We start from the raw sequence: 21073 nt of genomic DNA, 5'->3' as shown, positions 1-21073 counted from the left end.
CAATGATAGGTTCTCCTTGTCCCTTCTGGTCACAATGTCACGTCATCTTGCTCTCAGACTTCTTCTGGTTTGGTCCGATGTATTTCTGTGGAGTGTAAGGCGGCTTTTCTATAATGTCTGTGCCCATGTAAGGCTGTAAGACCTCAGGAACCCGCACTCTGCCATCCTAAAACAAGAAGCACAGTGTCAGAGCATCTTCCCAAAACAGAAAAAAAAGAAGAATTTTGTAGTCGTGTCCCCTGTGCTCATACGTATTGTATTTGCTTGCTTATGCTGTGTACTGATCATTGACTTGTAGCCATACCGCTGATCATATGCATGTTAATTACAATCAAGGGAAAAATCTATCCATGTAATGCTAAAAATATTCAGATTTTATGATAAAAAGTCTCTGTGTGTAATGGAAATGGTTAATATCAGGATGTTTGCTAATATTTACTCATTTTAAATCACATCTTTGGTACTCTCTACATGAGACAGTCTGGTAACATATCTACATGGAGCCATCTTGCAGTCTCTCAGTATAAAGGATGGTCCTTCCGCACAAAGTTCTCCAACAGCTTCACAATATGGTGCAGTCTCTTGACAGTCACTTTGTATAGTACAGTCTATGGCAAGGGTGGGCAGCCTTGTCACTCCACGAGAGTCATACGTGTGGCTGTCAGAGTCTTGCAATGCCTCATGGGACTTCCTGCAACAACTGGATTGCCAAGGCTGCCTACCCCTGGTCTATGGCCACCTTTCAGTACCATGGGACCAACAGAAGGTTTGCATAGACTTTGAATTCCTTAGGATTGGTATTTAAACACCAGAGAAAAAAATGGAGCTATTGCCCAAAGCAACCATATATTTTCTTGGCCACTATAAGCAACTTATCCACCACTCATATATACTCCCCCGTACTTGTATTTCTCACTTGGCAACAACTGAACAATTCCTGCTTGGCATTTGAAATGCCTCTACAAGCAAGCAGGACAACATGTGCTATTTCACTTGAGTGTGAAATCCCCTGAAAGGGGCAAAGACACTAAATGGGGTGTGATGACTTAAGCAAGGAAATAAAACAAGTGGCGCAATATAGAGTTTGCACATTCACCTTTAACTGGTTTGACTCCAGAAGGGCAATGATGAGTCGCGGGACTGCGCAGGCTGTTCCATTAATCTACCAGAAAGGAGACAAGATTAGACTTTCCGCAAAATAAATAAATACAAATGCCATTCAACAAAAATGTCAGTAATAATGATAACGTGTCAGCTACCCAGGGCCTGATATCACCAGCTTAGACATTCCTGTAAACTGGCCATTCCAGAAAATGAAAGGCTGAAAATGTACACTGGCAACACATCAGGACTGCAGTTTTACATCCAGATACAACTGTAGTCCACCCAGTCCTTTCTGGTGGTCATCTGGAAACCCCTTTTTGTCTATTTTTTTATAAAGCAGGAGAGGTGCAGACACACATGGTGCAGGCTCTCGATGGTTGAATTTAGCACAGTAGTGGAGTGTACTGGAGAGCATTACCTGTTCACTGGTTGATTTCATTTGTTGCCTGGAACTGCTCTGTAAAGCTCAACTCCGGCATGAGCAAACATTGTCTAAATACAAGAGCCATATGTATTTTTCCTTGAATCTTTACCAACTTTGTATATTTCATCCAGAACTGTGCAATAATCCAATTTGAAACGTTACCTCTGTGCAGGAGCTTCCTGTAATAGAGACCAGTCACTGCTGCTCTTTCTCCTTGTGCAGGGATACTGGTCTTGTCTCCGCCCGCCTCCTGTAGTTTTCTGTAGTGGGAGGGGCCTGTTGGGTCCCTACCACGGCTCTGCTCTCTGCACAGGCTATATACAGCACAGTGAAGATGTCACCGCTACTTGGTGGTATTATCTGGGTTTGCAAAGCATTTGGTGCACACTAAGCAGATGGATATCCTCTGTGGTTATTGAGGAATATATTTAATGAATGTTTTATGTGCCCAGAGTTCAGCTGTAAACCTTTTTTGGGCTTACTATTTTGCCTCATGCAAGCTCAGCTTAAAACCAAAAGAAGTTACACAGCTTACTTACTGTATGCGCATGACGGAGATTGCCATCGGGCCCCTGGTACATGATGTTCAGTCGTCGGCTCTGATAATCGGTGCAGTTTGAACAACTGGAAATCTAAAAGGTCACAGAAAGAGATCTCAATAAGGAAAAGAACATGGTTTTCAAGCAGCTGTGAAGGTTGCTTCCTTACTGCACAGTCCGTTCTCTATCCTGTTCAGAAGATTATCCCTCTGGGAGTGTCACTCTACCTTCTGACACCTGCCCTAAACTAAGCCCAATTTTATTGTGCTGTCTAACCCACTGCCAACGTGTGCGATATATACAGCTACCAGGCCGCAAATAGAGAAGACACCATTTTTCAACCCAGCTCTGGCTCTTCTCTTTGAAATTGAACATTTCCACTGTAGCATGACTTAGGTTTAAAAAAAAATTAAAAAAAATTAAAAGCACTTAGGCCTTGTTCACACCAAATGCAGAGCAGATCCGGTCAGGTTTCTGCACACACAGTGCAGTGGGTTGTTCCACGTTTTTGCCGCATTTTTGATGCGTTGTGGGCCGGTTTTGGTTAAAAAAAATGTAAGTTTAACATGGGCTTTCAGGCACTTGCATGCGTTTTTGATGCGTTCCAGAGCAGGTAAAATAGGGCTTGCCGCAGTTTTTTCTCCTGCTCTGGATCTGGTCTGGATCCGCACGCTGCGATGTGAACTGGAGGTCAAAATACCATAGGAATACATTGGACGCAGTTTTGATCTGGTCTGCACCTGCTCTGGTCTGGATCTGCTCCGCGCTTGGTGTGAACAAGGCCTTAAAGTTTTGCTCTGGTGCCCTCAGCTGGAGCTAATCAAGTATTACACCAGGGGTGTCAAACTCAATTTAATCATGGGCCGCATCAACATCATGGTTGCCCTCAAAGGTATCTGTAAGACTATATAAATGTATCTAATCTTTATCATAGTTGCCTCTGCATTCGATGATCACTGGTTTTAGTAATAACTTAATACCTAGATCTGAAAGTAGAAGTCTAGGAAATGGCCTGGTGGGCCGGATTCGGCCCCTGGGCCTTGAGTTTGACACATGTGTATTACACCATGGGAAAAATTTGCTTCTTAAACAAAATCTTAATGCCAGTGACTCCTTGGGATAAGCACAGGGCCATGTTGTTTAGGAGGTAGCATTCCTAGTTACCTCTCCATATTTCCCTCTTCCTGGCATCCACGCCTCTATGTCATACTTCCTATAGGCAGGTAGCCCCAGTTCATGAGTTGGCATCTCCAAAACCCTGAAAGGCAAAACATAATAAATGCTGTAATGGTAAATAAAGAGTTAAAGTCCGAACTGCAGGTGTAACATTTCATTCAAGTCTTATTGGCTATGCTACACGTTTCAGGGGATATGAGGTTTGTGTAAAATAACATGAACTTGCTCTTTAATAACGACAGCCTCAATTTTTCTTTCAGGTAAGGTTTGCTTTAAAATAAGTGTAAAGGAAAAACCTTGCAAGACCAAAGGAATCAAAGGTGAAAGGAATCAAACACTCAAACATACAGTACTTAGGAATGACCAGTAAGACAGAAAACTGCAGAGATCTACTGAACAAAATTTGGTAAAACCCATTCCAACGTTACAAAGGATACACCTTTTTCTGTGGATTATGAGAAAGAAGCATATTTCATGCTACTTCAAGACTGTTACCGGCAAGAAAATATACATTTTATTCTTATATATGGCCACATCTCCCCTTTCCAAGAATGTTATTGTTGGGCAGGTCAAAAATAGGAAAGGCGGCTGAGTTCGTATCATGCAATAGAAACTTTGTTAGAGAGGGTCGGCACTGACTTGCAAGTTACAGTCTTTCCCACAAGTATAGTGTTTAAGGCCAACCCCATAAAATGTATTTTGGTTTTGTGTTCTGTATGACACGTTTAATCACATGTGAGTTACATCTATGATTCAGTGACTTCAGCAGAAGGCGCCTCCAGCAGAATGCATAGCTCCGCTCTGCCGTGGCCACTGCAAACCATATAATGGTGCCGTCCTTGCCTAATGGATTCTTAACAAGCAGACGGCCACCCCTGAGAAAGCGACACCGGCCTTATGGCTTTAGAAGTGGAGGGAGGAAATGCATTACTGTGGAAAAATCTCACCATTGGGCCCTCTATAACAGTGATGGGCAGCTTAATTGATATAGCAGGCTTCGAGTGCAGTCTCGGACATCACGGTACGTAGTGAAAAAGCATTTATGACCTCATGGTACATGAAGGAGCTATTTAGTAGATGTCTGCTTTAACTGTACAGGAGGTTTTCTTTTATGTTTTATAGACCTTAAAACTAGGCCACAGCAGCTCTACCTTAACACATGCAGATTTAAAGTTCAGCAACACAACTTAAAGATGAATGCGACACTCACTTAAAGTGTAAACCAAGCTCCGAAAATAACTCCTTCTGCAGCTGCAGGAATTCATCAAGCAACTCCTGACTTTCAGTCCCGCTGTCAGCAGCTGTGACCCCAAACATCTCTACCTGAGGGGGAGGAGAACAAAAATGAAATGACTACAAGCAAAGCATTGAAGACATCTCTGAGACTTTAGCTACATCTGTGTAAAGGTGCCCATACACTGCACGATTCTTGTACGAGAATCGCGGGAAATCCCGCGATCGTACGAGAATTGTGCAGTGTGAATGAAGACGTGCGACCGTTTTTACTAAGGAGCATGCTAGAAAACCGGCCAAAAATCTTACGATTTTCGGCTGGTTTGAATAATGCTCGGGAGACAAATGCCGAACGGGCCAGTGTGCACATGCGCACACTGCCCATTCAGCATTGCGGTCATTGCGATGATCGCAAGTACGATCTGCCTGTCCAAGATGGGAAGATCGTACGTTTTTAATTGCTTTACAACCATCGCAAGACTAAGGTCTTGTGATGGTTGTAAAGTGTATAGCCACCTTAAAAGGTGCTAATAGATGTAAAACTGGTTCCCCAAGAGGTATATTGTCTTCAGCTGAGCTCAATTTTAATGGAAGGTGAATCCTTTCTGATTGGGCGGTATTTGAATTTGGTCAATGCTGAGCTGAAATGAACTTAGACCTTAGGTGCAAGCACTAGAGGTGTTGCTTGTACCTTTCTGATTTAATAAACATCCACCAAATCCACAAGACTTATTTAAAGATTCCTTCTGTTTGTATGTATTAAAAGGACGCTAAACTCAGATCCTTAAATCATCTCTGAATTGGTGCTGACACTGTCCTTCCTTCTGGAGGGTGGCTACTTTTGTTCCCCATGGTCCCTGTGTGTGTTGTAAAGTAGGCACCCCTCCGAGCTCACTCCGTGGTTGACTATAATCATTAGTAAACTAAATGTGAGATTGTAGTCCATCACAGGAGTGAGCTTGGAGCGGTGACTACTTTTCAACACACCCACTGCTGTCCTCCCAAGAAAGCTAGCTGTCTGGCTTTCTCTGACTTTATAGCTTTTCTTAGGCACGGACCTGGAATAAGCATGCAGAGAAGAAAGTCAGAGTCACGTCTGAATTCCCGATCTGCATACTTGGTCTGTGTCTACAACATAGAAACTACCTGTAAAACTTTGAGTCAGAATGAGAGCCAGCCAACTAGGATTCTCAGAAGGAGAGGTCAGCAATGGCAGCTGCCACAACTCTACAGGTTTGAATTAAGAGAAGATAAGGAGACAGACCTTGGTAAAATGGTGAACTCGGTAGAGACCCCACGTTTCTCGGCCTGTGTCTGTCTCCGCTCTGTAACATGTGCTGCAGCAGACGGTTCTGAAAAGGAAATATAAACATATTACTACAGCTACTGGAGACCAGGATAAAGTGACACATAGAAAAGAATAAGCATATAAGTAAAACTGGTGCTACCATATAAAAATGGAGTTAGTTACATTGCGGGTCTACTTGAACCACTAATATATTCCCAAATAAAAAGCAGTGAAGGCAAAGGGGCTGCGTAGTTGTAAAATGGTGTAAAACAGGAGCAGAAGGCAAAAAATATCATACAATATACACAACTCACCTTACTGGAAGATCTGAGAGCTGTACTGCATGATCCATAAAGTAACCTGTTGTATAAAAAAAAGAGCATGCCGCAAAATCACTAACACTAATTTTACTCTCTGATCAGGTCACAGAGTGGAGCAGTGCATGTGTACATACAAGGTAAAGCACAGCATAGAGAGTACAGCAGTGGGTGTATAGGGTATAGCACAGCAACAATGGAGCAGTATGTGTTTCCATTATAACATAGAATGCAGAGTGGAGCAGTGTGTGTATAGGGTACAGCATAGTGTACAAAGTGTATGTATATCTTACTGTATATCACAGCAAACAGACTGGACCTAAGTGTGTGCATAGCATGTATATCACAGCATACAGAGTGGAGAAAGTGCATTTATACACTAAAGTACACCATACAGAGTGGAGCAGTGTGTGTATAAGGTATAGTACAGAGTGGAACAGTATGTGTGTGGCGAATAGCACACCAGTCAGAGCAGAGGAATGGGAGTATAATGTATAGCACAGCATACAGAGTGGAGCAGACTGTGTCTAGCTTATATTACATCATAAAGAGTAAGGATGAGTGTGTATTACATATAACACAGCACACAAAGTAAAATATAACCCAGTTTACGGAATGGCCTGTATATCACAAATGCCACTCAATAGGCTAACTAATTAAAGGAAACCAGTGCTGAGAAAAAACATTTTGGTTTCCATTGCTGACCTTTCCTTCTAGAAATGCCAACTGACTGGCTTTCTCTGAATTTAGGACTTCGAGTCAATGACCTAGAAAAAAAAAAAAAAAGTATGCAGCCAGTGATGTAAGAACTCCGATCTGCACTTATTCCAGGTGAATGGCTCAGAAAACAAGAAAGCAAACTTTTGCAGGGTAACAGAATCATTCAATTTGAATTCTGTGCAAGATCCAAGCCGCTCTAGTAGGATGCAATGATGCTCATACGGATACAAACCACAACATGGTGATAAAAGCATGTGCCTAAACTATTCAACAGACAAAAAAAAAAAGGTAATACAAGAAGATGTAGGAGAAGTGAGAGTGTAACGTTACCTGCAATACCAACTTCTGAGGTGCCAGTCAGGTGTAGATCAGGGTGTGAGGATGGGTCCAGGCTGTATACTTGGGAGCTGTGGGCACCGGGCTGCATGCCGCAACCTTCCTGGGACACACAGCACAACAGATGTCAGGAAGATGGGAGAGAACACAGGAAAGGGCAGGTAACATGTCAGTGTACTGTTATGTGGTAAGACCTATAACACCCATTTCCTAATCCCTTTGTAAAACTGCTACTTCTCTGACTGTAATGTTGATCCACCAGCTTTACAACATGGGAAGTCAGATACTTGTAACAAGTACTCATCAAATGAAGTCAGAAACTTCAACCAGCATACTTGTCTTAGGTTAGTGACTTGCTTATGAGTGATGACGAAGCATCAGCAAAATAGACCAGTAGCATTTTCTAAAAGGGGTTATTAATGGAAACAAGTAGAATATATAGAAACACCGGCGCTCCAAATAGTGAATCAAATACGTCTGTTTATTGACATACGAGCAGAATAGCGTGATGCATTCAATGCAACGTTTCGGGGTCTCACAGGATCCCAAAATTTCGGAATCGCAAAGGGGATCCTGTGAGACTCTGAAACATCGCATTGAGTGCATCACGCTATGCTGCTGAAGGGGATCCTGTGAGACCCCGAAATGTTGCATTGAGAGCATCACGCATCATGCTCGTACATCAATAAACAGACGTATTTGATTCACTATTAAGAGTCCCGGTGTCTCTATATATTCTACTAGCTAAATATCACGGAGCCAGCCGTCGACAGCTGTAGCACCCACCTTTATTACTTTGGAATAGCGGTTTTGAATGCGATGGGTTCATGGACTTTACATTAATGGAAACAAGGTTCCCTTTAAACTAGCATTATATTAGGGTATATAATTGTTTCTGAATGATTACACTACCCAGAGAGCTATCCTACACTCAACCCCAATGATGGACAATCTGCCTTCTTCTCAATAGGCACAGCAGTCTCTGATGAATGCTGCAAAGAACAGTAAGGGCCTGTTTATACTAGCTTCCTAGTGGGGGGGTGCTTTGCGCTGTGTCAGTGTATCACACTGCTTACACAATTTTTACTTTATTCAGGTGTCACAAAATGACACTTCATTAAAGTTGATGCACAGCTGCCGAGTTGCTTTGCGATGACAGTGACTTCAGGTGAGCCCTGGTGCATTGCGGAAAAATGCCGCATGTCTGTATTTTCCTGCAACACACTGCAACCCACCTAAAGTCAGCCATGCAGTGTGAACAGGACACATTTTTTGTGTGCCTCAGGGGTGACTGGTGTTCTTGTACAGGACAACACAGGTCACAGTGTGAATGGGCCCTAAATTAACTGTATATGATTGGCTTCTATATGCAGTGCCAGCTGCCAAGGCACTATGTGACCAGCCTAAAGCTCACTGCACACATTAAAATCTTACGGCACAATCAACTAGGTTTACCAAACCTATGTGATATGAGAACCTACCTGAACTATTCAATCAATCTTTATCTGCTTAGGAAGAAGCTTACACTACATAGTTGTTTAGTAGATCTAAAGGAGATTGCAGAGTCAGATTGTATTGTGTGTGGTAAGTACTAGTCATCTACATCTTTATCAGGAAAGCAATAAAAAAGAGACAGAACTTACAAACACAGCTCCTCTGAACATGTCAGGAACAGACATCGGGATAAAACCCTGCAGGGGATAAGAGAGAGAGAAATTCAGTGATAGCTACTGCCATTTTCACCTTATAAGATGTGTGGCAGTGGTTCTTCCGGCTCTCAAAATAAACAAATACACATTGCCAAACCCTGTATGCATGTAATAAATGTATATAGACCTGTAGGGAAAGGCATACCCCAAAAGACACCGAGATCATGTGTTTGCACATCCAAATGCCTTTTGATGTCTACAACTGATTTCAGTGAAAGTCTATGTAAGCTCTCATGAGCAGAACTCTCCTTACCATCTTGTATTCATTTTTATTGTAACAGTAATGTCTTCCCATATATCGTCAGGCGCTGTGCAAACTGTTGGCGCTATATAGATCCTGTATTATAATAATGTAAACACTAAATATATTTTTCATTATGTTTGCCATCCTGCCTCACTGGATACAGTTTTTTTAAGCAAATTGTTTTGAAATTTGCTCTGCTATGTGAGCCCCTTCAGTTGCCTGTTGGGCTTCCTAACGGATAGGTGCAGACATGGCTGGCTGACAATTCTGCTGCTACTTCTTCTGAGGCTGTGGCTTAGTGTTAGCCTGCAACAGGAATTGCTGGTACTGACAGTTAGGAGCCAACCAGGCACACAGTGCTGTCAATCTAAGGAAACATACTTACTGAGAGAAGAGCAGAGAATGACCTCGTTATAACGGGGCTCCTTTATTGTCCCAGTCAGCAGGAATGGGATGAGCCTGTGACCAAGTTGTACACTTCTCTTGAGAAAAGTCAGGTCACTGACCTGGGTACTCTGGTTTATTATGGAAGCTTAAGTCACTAGACTGGCAGACAATAATTACTAGAATTCAGCAGGCAAAACACGTCACACACACACGCATTTTTAACTTGGTGCTTGTCGGCTTGCCTGGAAATAAAAACTTTAATATCTAAAAGAACAGAAGCATTTATTATTTACTCATTTAGGTCCCATTCACTCCGGATCAGTTGCGTTACTGTCTGTTTTTCAATGGATGGTAACGCAAGGGCAGTGAAAAATGAATGGGTGTGAATGGGACAGTTCACACTGCTGCACTGCAAAATGTTGCACTGAAAAGCAAGCTCTACTTTCTTTCAGCACAACGCGTCAAAAACCCGTGCTAATGCAGTCTAATGCAATGCAGTGCAAGCTATTACACTGCAGTAGTGAAGACGTAGTGGTCACATACGAACAACATTTTTTGGACATACATTTGGCCATGCTTTCTCAATTTACAAGAAAGTGAAAATCCAAACTATCAATTGATGGTACCAAAACCAAGCCCTGGTGAGCAAACCAGCTTGCTGTGGGCACTCATGTGTATAAGAATGATCAGTGATTCCTTTTACCTTTTTTACAAGTTTATTGATTGTAAAGTTCACAAGAGCATGCTGTAACATTGTGCCAGCTCCTCTGAGATAATAGGATCGGTGACCCGAAACATGCGAAAGGCGCCTGTAAAAAATAAACAACATATAAATAACAATCTATCCATAAACTGCAGTGGTAGGGATAAGCTGGCCACACACTGCTCAAAATTTGGCGTCCTGCTGACTTTTTCTAAATTGGAGCTTCTGGTCAAAGCATAAAATGAACAAATATGGCCGGTCCCATGTACATACAGAATATAATGACAAACTATGTATAGAAACAACTTTTTCAAAACGCTATTACAAACTGATATTATTTACATCAAGTTGATCCCATTTACACACATAGCTACAGAATACATATTCCCTTTAACATTCTCATAGAGGCGAGGATACTGTCACTTAACTGGCAGATGATCATTATGTGGATGCCAAAGAGGGAGCGAGGGCGCGGATGCAAAAGAGGGACTGAAGACTTGATTTTGAAAAAGGGACTGAGGACTCTGATATGAAGGGGGCGCCCACCTTTTTTGTTTCCGTGCGGAGTGTCCCTTTAAAATCTATACCAAATCTCCAATAAGGGTATGATATGAATTTTGTAGGGACCACACGTCGTATTTTATATTATTACATTTGTGTTTTTTACATTTTAGACTGGAGTACCTCGAGATTCTGCATACTTTTAAAGGAAAACTATGGGGTAAGTGTTTTTCCCCATAGTTCTCTTAAGGTCACGGGAGGACATAAACTAGCGTCCCCCCGTGACACAAAGCTCAGTGTATCGCGAGCTACAGATCGCGGTATACCGAGACCGCCGAAGCCGGGATGGATCCCGACATTACTGTCGAGATCCACCCAGCTGTGTGAGTGACAGCTGGCTCTGCCTATCTAGAGGCAGAGCCAGCTGTACCGCCCCCCTCCCCTGTCCGTTCCTCCACTCAGTGCTGGAGGGGGGAATCCCTGCAGGGAGCCGTGAGAGACAGTCACGGCTCTCTGCAGGGATAGATCGAGAAGTGAGCGATCGACGATATGTGTTCGCTCACTTCCCGATCTATTGAGCCGACGTAAGACGGTTTAATTGTCAAACGTTGGCTCGAACTATGAGGATGAGTGAAAATCACTCACCTCATAGTTCTCCTTTAAAGGGTGCCCTGACTGAAGAAAAGGCTGAGAAACACGGTCCTAGACTGTTTTTCCAATTCACTGGCATGTAGACCGCGGCATCATAAATATACGTGGCGTCATGCGGCATCATAAATACGTGGGAAAATAGCAGGAGAAATGATCTGTAAAACCAGCACAGCAAGAAGTGGCACTACTAACACTTTACAGTAGACTTGTCCCTGAACAAACCAAATGAAACTGTAAATAAGATGTTATCTAAAACAAATGACAAAATCTATAGCATTAGAGTTGCAACTATTCCATGCGCTGCCACAATATTCGGAAACTTTCTAGGAGTGACTGTTCTATTCGCCCAGACCTGGAATGGGGACTGCTGAGTGCTACAAAGTTTCCGTCATACGCACCTGCTGTCACAATATAACTCTTCGCCCACATTCCTCCCTCCCATCTACTTTACTTTTCCACCTGCAGCTCATTTTCTCCTCATTATGTCCTGTATTCTGCACAGAATTATTACTGTACACATACAATGTACAGAGACCAACAAATAGGATTACACCATAAAGACACAAAGAGCTCAGAGACTGCAGTCTATTGTATTCTGACAGATGCATCCCACTCTTGTTCTGAGAGATTGAGGCTGATTGAATTAGCAGACGATTTCAGTATGGAAATTGCCCTAGGCCACCATTGCCTAATGAGATATTTGCTACATCCAGATGTCTCGTATACAAGTCAGACACGGAGTCATTGTACACGTGTTTGTCATACAGTCCCTTAAAGAGACTGTCACTTTCCCCATTTAGGTCAAAGTGACAGGTTCTCTTAAAGCCCGACTGAGCAAAAATCTCAATGAAGCCTGTGTGATAGCAAAAATGTTCCTCCTACAAAACCAATTCATGTGTTTTCATCCTTATTTTCTGCTCGTTACCTGCACGTGGACCGGCCCTGTCAGAGCGGTTATGATGACATTATCATGTCACTGTGATGTGTATTGTGGGTGGAATCATTACAATGTTATTACTGCATTAATAGCATGAACAGAGGCCAGGAATCATGGGAGATGTAATCCCAGAAAATTGGAAGAAATAACTGCTGCATGCACCATCCTCCAGGCATCCAAGTATAGCTGGGAAATAGTACAAATATGTGAGGTATTTGTGTATGGGTAAAAGTACAACCGTATATAGGAAGGCAGGATTCCTGAGTTGGGTTTTAATGGACTACCACCCCCAACCATCTTTGGTTAATAACTAGGGATACACCAATACCGTTTTTTTGTATCGAGTACCAATCAGTTTTTTTTAACGTACTCCCCGATACCAAATACCAATACCAGCATCCCGAGGTATGCCTGGCTTCCTGATTGCCTATCGAAAGAACACTGGCTTCACGCTCCCTCGCGACACTGCAAGGCAGCCTGGCTTCCTGACCAATCAGATTGGTCAAGAAGCCAAGCTGCCTTGCAGTGTCACTAGGCAGCATTGAGCCGGCTTCCTAGGCAATCAGGAAGCTGGGAGGCGGGTCATGACGTGCCGGCCGGCTTCCCGATTGGTCAGAAAGCCAGGCTGCCTAGCCACAAGTGAAGCCAGCTTCCTAGCCATCAAGAAGCCGGGAATCAGGTCATGACACGCCACCTGGCTTCTTGATTGTCCGGGAAGCCGGCTCCATGCTCCCTCGTGGCACTGCCGATATCTCAGAGTACTCGCCCATATACTCAGTATCGGAACCAATACCAGTATCAGTGCATCCCTAATAATAACCCTTTCCAACACAGAGCTTATACAAGGCATAGATCAGGAATAGGCAAAACTTCAGCCCTCCAGCTGCATCATGGCTCTGCCTCTGGAAGTCAGTCTTACAATGCCTCATTGGACTTCTAGTGTTCTCACAGCTGTAGGGCTGAAGTCTGCCTACCCCTGGTTTAGACCATAGCTCTGACAAACAAACAGAGAACCAGGTAGCCAAGCAAAGGCAACTATCAATGGGTGGGATGCTCAGTTTTCAAGAGAATGGACAAAGCGATGGGGTCTCTATAAAGCTGAAGTCCAAGCAAGCAGCTCAATTGACACACTTGAAATCTATTATATGGAAACTGTTTTTATAACTTGATGCAGGAAATTATGTATTCCAGCAGGCGGCACAGGCAGATCGTTGACCTCTACTGCATCATCAGTACAGCTTGGTCAAACCATTGCTCAAAACACATCCACAGGCTGTTGATTGCACAGAGAAGGAGAACCAAAGGCACACTGATCTCTCCACCTACAGCAGAACCCGACTAGCTAAGAGTGCAGACTCTTCCTTGCGCTGTCTGAGAGTCTGCATAAGGGATCGCAGGCTGCAGATAGAAAAGCAAATTCAGGTACTTAGAGGCTGCAAATAAAATAAATGTCATGATTTTTTAAATGTAATCTCAAATGGACTAAAAGATGTTTTTGCTGTGTATGCCTTGTTTTCAGCTTTAGCCTTCATATATTTACAGATTTGACTCAAGTCTCGGATCAGTGTCGGCTTTTTTACCTCTGTCTGACAATATCCAGGTCCTCTCCTATCTCCAGGTGGCCTTGAACTTTAAAATCAAATTCTAAAAAACAATGGATATGAGAGAACATAAGAATAGTGACACAGTGCAGAACAGGACAATAATACATACTGCCCCTCGTATTAAAGAACTACGGCGTCATAGTTAGAGCCGACCCGTGACATTGAAACTGTCACACTTCGGCTCTATTTTTTTTTTGCATGCGATTATTGACATTTTTCAAACATTCGCAGCAGATACACATGTAAAACCATCGTAACAGATTGGCATATGCTTAATACATTCTATGACATGTATAGATAACGGCTATGTCAGTAAAAAACAACTGTGAGAGCATCCGTTATCTGCATAGCAAACATTGCAACAACTTATGATCAGTTGTCGATAAACCAGAAGGGTAAAGATAGAAGAGGTAAAATAAGATAAACATCTAATGCTTCACCAATATTATCAGATCGATATGAACTAATTTTGGGGTACACCATGTAAGATCGTAGTGATAAAGGGACAAAACTGGGACAAACTGAGTGTCAAGGGATGAGGAGGATCGTTGGGCAATGGGCAATGGGCAAGGGTAGACCGCAACCAATACTGATCCTAGTGATATGGGACATTTTTTATAGTATGAGGAAAGGGGCTCCAGCCTTAAGCTCATAATACATCCAAGGCCCCCAAGGAGCCTTTTCGGCTCTATTGATCGGGAAGTGTGCGAACACATACCGTCACTCGCTCACTTCCCGATTATCTCCCTGCAGAGAGCGGTGACTGTCACTCACAGCTCCCTGCAGGGATTCCCCCTCCCCTCTGCGATCCTCCAGCGCTGACTGGAGGAACGGACGGGGGAGGGGGCGGGCACAGCTGGCTCTGCATCTAGATAGGCAGAGCCCGCTATCAATCAGCGAGTGGGGTGGATCTCGACAGTATTGTCGGTATCCGTCCCGGCTGCGGTGCTTTTAGAATATAGCGGGCTGAGTTTTGGGACACAGTATATGTCCTCCCGTGACCCTGAGGAGAACTAGGGGGAAAATGTTTTTGCCCCCTAGCTCTCCTTAAAGGCCTTATTCACACTGCGTTAACATGGTGTGTACACGCCCGTGCGGAGATCCACCCAGCTGCGTGATTGACAGCTGGCTCGGTCTATCTAGAGGCAGAGCCAGCTGTACCCGCCCCCTCCCCCATCCGTTACACCAGTCAGCGCTAGAGGATCAGAGCGGGGAAGGGGGAATCCCTGCAGGGAGCAGTGAGTGACAGTCACGACTCTCTGCAGTAACAGGATCGAGAAACGGCATGTGTTCACTTACTTCCCGATCTATTGAGCCGACCTGTGACAGTTTCATTGTCACACGTCGGCTCGAACTATGAGGCTGAGTGATTTTCACTCACCTCATAGTTCTCCTTTAAGTGTAGATTAAACAAGAGTTGAAGGAATAAGAACAGTCACATTGTATCCTTCACAACACACAAGCACTTACCAGGCTTCACCCCAACTACTTGAAGTTCTCGAGCATTGCTCTCGTCTCCTACCGGCTGTAATGGGAATAAGAAATAAGCTGCATTAGACATTGTGATGACTAAAATACTGCAAATTAGGACTATTACCAAGGCTGCCCTTATGTGGGTGTGAGGATCCGTGATCTTCAAGCCTGCTCTCCTTTATCATCTGAAGGCCCCAGTGGACTCACAAAGGTTCATGAAGAATACAGGGAGAGACAGCGCAGCTCTGCATATAGCTGGACCAAAAACATAACCGTCTTCATCTCTGGTCTGCCAAAGTGTGCCTCTGCACTATGATCTACCGCATCCTGCAAACACCTCTGTACATAAGTAGACCAAAGTCTTTAGGCCCCATTCACACCTGCACGTGGCAGGAACGTGTGCCATCTTTGCGTACGTTAGTGCACGTTTGCCACGTTACCACATTCATTTCAATGGGTTCATATATGCACAACAAAAAAGCTCATGTAGTATTTTGTGCAACACATATTCCGTGTTGTTTGCTTTCACACGCGTAAACTTGTGCAAATGAGGCGCAAAAACGCGTATCTTGCTGGCTACGTTTGGGGTGCCATTAGAAATGAATGGCACCACATGTGCCCTTAGCCGCATTTCCGCACGTGAAATGCACTTTGGCGTGCGTTCACAGAACGGGGCCTTAGACATCTGCTGTTGAGAGTTCAAAAAGGAGTGTTAGCAAAAAGAGCACACATCTTCACACTCTTTTAAGGGCACCCTGAAGAACCCTAAAGTATTTAAAAATTTTCATATATCGGTATTCAGTTATGCTCTGGTGGGTTTATTCATCACTCCATTAGCAATAATTTTTTTAACTCGTTAGCATGCACCAATAGAAAAAAGAAGCAATTTATAATGAGAATTTATATATAATTCTTGAATTCTACTTTTTGAGTTGAGCTTGATCCTCTGCCTTCTTCCGAGACTCCCAATAGAATGAGTCAGGCCATTAACGGACCAATAGTAAATCCGCTCTTGAGCAGCTGTCACCTGAAGAGGAGTCCCTATTGGAAGCTGTGCACTCTATTTGTATTCTAGTGACAGATGTAACATTTTGGGTTTCCTCATCACTTTCTGTGCCAATAACAATAGTAACCAGGACAAATAGAGGAAAGAATCTTCCCAATGTGGACATAAAAAAACAAATAATAATATCACTAGAAGTGACCTTTTCATTCTTTTTTACTACTCATGCTTAAAGGGTTATTAAGCCCTCCGGTGTTTTTGCATATATCTACTGCTAGCAAGCTGTAGACATATGCAAAAACTAAAAAAAAAAAAACCTTTTGAATCTTCTCCGCGTGCTCCCGTTCGAAAATCTGAAAAATCTCGGGCGGCCGCAAAGCATCTTGGGGCGGGCGCATGCGCAGTTCAGATCTTCGGCCGGGTGACGAGGAAAGACGCAAGGTAAGTCTATGGACAGCGTGCACCCGCATGCAGACACGATGGGACAGGAAGTGCCGGCAAGGACAGAGGCGTCAGCGCTGGATCGGAGACCCGCAGCAGCGCTGGAGGGACAGATTAAAACGACAGGAAAGAAGAAGAAGATCGGATTAAGAGACATCATTTAAGGTAAGTGCTTACACTATCATTGGGGGGAGGGGAAAAATTATACTTTAATGTCACTTTAATTTAAATTGCAGATTTGCCACAGGATTATCTCAACAGGGAACCGGCCAGAAAACTAATTTGGAGTTGCTTCTGCCAGCTTGTTTTTAAAGGTGCAGACTTCATAGCAGAGCAGTCATCTGCACCCTTATGTTACTACTAATTGTGCCGCTAAGTACTGAAAAAAAGAAAGGCGACAACACAAAGTTTGCACCTTCTAAAAAAATCAATGGCTTATGTTTACCCATCTTGACTGGTTCACCTTATCAAAAGGAACACTTTTCCACTAAAGAACATCTTACGTTAATTCTATCCAGGGAAATATTGGATGTATTGGGAAGGGGTGTCACATCAAAACAGTGACAAGAGATTTTGTAGGTCACTTCCTTACATGACTATCGTCACTTCCCTGAGGAGGAGATTCAGAAACTAGGGAGGACTACTACCCACCGTGTTGGGATGAGTTCTGTTTGGTATCTTTAGCGCCCGTAGGTAGAAAGAATCCTCCAGAGCAGTCTCCTGCTGGTAGAAGGTGGTAAGCTGTTGGCGGATTTCCTTTCCTCGGTTCCTCATGGACTGGTAGCTGGGGAGCTAAGATAGAGGGAACATCAAGACCCAAGCTAATGATTTCCACCAAATGCTGCAGCTGTGCTATGATCATAAATTTCATTCAATTTACTTTCATCTCAGTTCTCTGCAATCTACTAGACTAATAAGCATATAGAGCTCCAATATAGGTCAGTAGGAAGGTACTTGATAGAGCCATCCCACACACATCTCTTGAGGATGGTATAATGTGGGTACATGACAGATGCTGGCACCAAGATGATGCCACTTTTACTTATCTAAATCCATGGTCATGTGATGCACTAGGTGCCATATCTCCTCTCTTCTTGTTGGTACATTGAAAGTAGATTTTACCATCATACAAAAATTTGCCCTCATCAAAACACTTTCCTCATAATAAATAATTCTAGATTATAACAGAACTTACCGATTGCAGACTCTGACCATCATGTATGAGCTATAAGAGAGACAAACAATCAAATATATAAAGAAGGATTACAGTTTATTTAATTGTTTACAACATTCTTTGCCTTATGTAATGAAAATATGAAATAAAGGAAAGTGTGTGTGTGTGTGTGTGTATATATATATTATTATACAGGATTTATAGAGCGCCAACAGTTTGCGCAGTGCTTTACAATATAAGGAAGACATTACAATCACAATACAATTCAGGACAAGATGGTAAGGAGGGCCCTGTCCCTGAGGGCTTACAATATAAAAGGAAGGGACCAGTGATACATGAGGAGGTAGCTGTGTGGGGATGAATTGTTTGAGAACGTGATGGTTGAGTGGTTAGGTTGAGGTCGGATAAGTCTTAAGTGAGCTCCTAAAGGCAGTCAGAGTGGGAGATAGACGGACAGGTTGGGGTAAAGAGTTCCACAGAATGGGGGAGACTGTAGAGAAGTCCTGGAGGCGAGCATGGGAGGAGTCGACAAGGAAGCTAGAGAGCAGGAGGTCTTGGGAGGAACGTAGGGGACAGTTAGGGCGATACTTAGAGACAAGGTTTGAGGTATAGCCGGGGGCAGAGTTGTGGATGGCTTTGTAAGTGGTTGTTAATATTTTGAATGTTATCCATTGGCCGATTGGAAGCCAGTGCAACGTAGATGTACACGATCTGCAAATACTTCACCCTACGGAGAGCAGATTGATGAAAAAGCAATATACACATAATGCCCCCCATGTGACAAACACTACTCACTGTCAGATTCTTGATCTGATTGGCTATTTGTTTCTTCTCCTCTTGCAGGCTGTGGATGTTCGCCTTCACCCTCTGCAGCTGCTCCCATGAACTCAACTGTGAAATCAACAAAATAGGAGATCCCATTACATCACCGTCCTCCGATACCACAAAACACTACGCAGCTGATCACACTACATACCAGCAATTAGGATTACATTTTCCAACCCACACCAGAATAAAAACACAGCTACAATCTGGTCAGTTGCCATGACGAGACCGTTCTTACAGATGTTACTGTGGTGAATCAGATTATACACAAATAAAGCCTTAAAGTGACACTATACTCAGGGGTTAAATCCTAAATACATTCATGTACCTTAACCATTAACAAAAATGTATCTTATTTTGTATCACTCGGCTGTAGATCCTCCAATCATCTCTGAATTGGTGCTGACACTGTCCTTCCTTCTGGAGGGTGACTACTTTTGTTCCCGATGGTCCCTGTGTGTGTTGTAAAGTAGTAGGTTTGAGGTATAGCCGGGGGCAGAGTTGTGGATGGCTTTGTAAGTGGTTGTTAATATTTTGAATGTTATCCATTGGCCGATTGGAAGCCAGTGCAACGTAGATGTACACGATCTGCAAATACTTCACCCTACGGAGAGCAGATTGATGAAAAAGCAATATACACATAATGCCCCCCATGTGACAAACACTACTCACTGTCAGATTCTTGATCTGATTGGCTATTTGTTTCTTCTCCTCTTGCAGGCTGTGGATGTTCGCCTTCACCCTCTGCAGCTGCTCCCATGAACTCAACTGTGAAATCAACAAAATAGGAGATCCCATTACATCACCGTCCTCCGATACCACAAAACACTACGCAGCTGATCACACTACATACCAGCAATTAGGATTACATTTTCCAACCCACACCAGAATAAAAACACAGCTACAATCTGGTCAGTTGCCATGACGAGACCGTTCTTACAGATGTTACTGTGGTGAATCAGATTATACACAAATAAAGCCTTAAAGTGACACTATACTCAGGGGTTAAATCCTAAATACATTCATGTACCTTAACCATTAACAAAAATGTATCTTATTTTGTATCACTCGGCTGTAGATCCTCCAATCATCTCTGAATTGGTGCTGACACTGTCCTTCCTTCTGGAGGGTGACTACTTTTGTTCCCGATGGTCCCTGTGTGTGTTGTAAAGTAGCCACTGCTCCAAGCTCGCTCCTGTGATAGTAAACTAAACCTGAGACTGTAGTCCATCACAGGAGTGAGCTTGGAGCAGTGGCTACTTTACAACACACACAGGGACCATAGGGAACAAAAGTAGCCACCCTCCAGAAGTGTCAGCACCCAGTGGCGTCACAAGGGGGGTGCGGCCCGCACCCAAGTGACACCATTTGAGGGGTGACACCAAAATGACTGACAGTCATTTTGGTGTCACCCCCCTCTGAAAAGTCGGGAGCTTGTTCATGGACCGAACGCCCATCAGTATCAGGAGAGAGGAGGGGACCCAGCGGCATACCTTATCCCGACGGGTGACTGTCCCCTCCTCTCTCACGAAGATGGCCGCCGGCAGGTATCAGAAGAGCGCTGCGCGTGCGCGATGACGTAATCGCCGACGGTCATGCGTGGTGACGTCTCAGGGGGGTGACACCTAGGGTTGCAGCCTTTTCTTACAGCGAAACCTGAACAGAATTTTTTTGGGGACATGAGTCAAAGCTTATTCATATGTAAATAGTGCCACCCATTAATATGTAAATATCACATTCGAGACTATTTTCGGTGGGGGGCCAGTAGCCACTATCTTAATTTTGGTTGCCCCTGTCTGCCTGACATCTTTTGTCCGGGTTTCAGCTGCCGTTAAAACCGGTACAGAGCATTCAAAACCCGGACTGTCCGGGTGAATCCCGGACAGGTGGCAACCCTAATGACACCGGGTAACCGCTCCGGGTGTCACCCAGCCTTGGGACGCCCCTGTCAGCACCAATTCAGATATGATTTGAGGATCTATAGCCGAGTGATACACAAATGAGATAATTTTTTTTGGTAATAGTTAGGGTACTTGAATGTATTCTTAAGATTTAGCTTCTGGAGTTTAGTCAGGTGTCAGTCAGTCATGTGGTCAAGTGTCAGTCAGGTGTCAGTGAGTAAGGTGTCAGTCAGAGGACAGTCAGGTGACTCCCTCACCAGTTCCCGCAGTTCTCCCTCCGGTGCTCTCCCAGGTCTGCGCTCTCTTAACTCCCTCTCCGCCTCCTCTATCTCCCGGCTCAGCCTCTCCATATCCAGCTCAGGCCGCCCGCTGTATCCCTCCTT

At 43.8% G+C, this 21073-nt stretch overlaps 1 protein-coding gene across 1 annotated transcript in view; it reads right to left on the bottom strand.

Moving 5' to 3' along the window:
• Positions 1–21073, bottom strand: part of SARS2 (seryl-tRNA synthetase 2, mitochondrial) — a 22564-nt gene continuing 1491 nt past the window's right edge. Inside the window, exons 2-17 of the mRNA XM_018576898.1 lie at positions 20948–21070; positions 19462–19557; positions 17986–18015; positions 17442–17582; positions 15344–15398; positions 13850–13913; positions 10181–10286; positions 8781–8828; positions 7132–7240; positions 6079–6124; positions 5741–5828; positions 4454–4566; positions 3232–3325; positions 2068–2160; positions 1097–1162; positions 1–166 (exon numbers count right to left, since the gene is read on the bottom strand). Coding sequence (XP_018432400.1) covers positions 38–166; positions 1097–1162; positions 2068–2160; positions 3232–3325; positions 4454–4566; positions 5741–5828; positions 6079–6124; positions 7132–7240; positions 8781–8828; positions 10181–10286; positions 13850–13913; positions 15344–15398; positions 17442–17582; positions 17986–18015; positions 19462–19557; positions 20948–21070 — 1401 coding nt within the window. The 3' untranslated portion in view covers positions 1–37. The remainder of the gene's footprint in view (positions 167–1096; positions 1163–2067; positions 2161–3231; positions 3326–4453; positions 4567–5740; positions 5829–6078; positions 6125–7131; positions 7241–8780; positions 8829–10180; positions 10287–13849; positions 13914–15343; positions 15399–17441; positions 17583–17985; positions 18016–19461; positions 19558–20947; positions 21071–21073) is intronic.

Source organism: Nanorana parkeri, unplaced genomic scaffold (assembly GCF_000935625.1).
Source record: "Nanorana parkeri isolate BGI_ZX_2015 unplaced genomic scaffold, ASM93562v1 scaffold80, whole genome shotgun sequence".
NCBI lineage: Eukaryota > Metazoa > Chordata > Amphibia > Anura > Dicroglossidae > Nanorana > Nanorana parkeri.
This window is presented reverse-complemented; position numbering and strand designations above follow the sequence as displayed.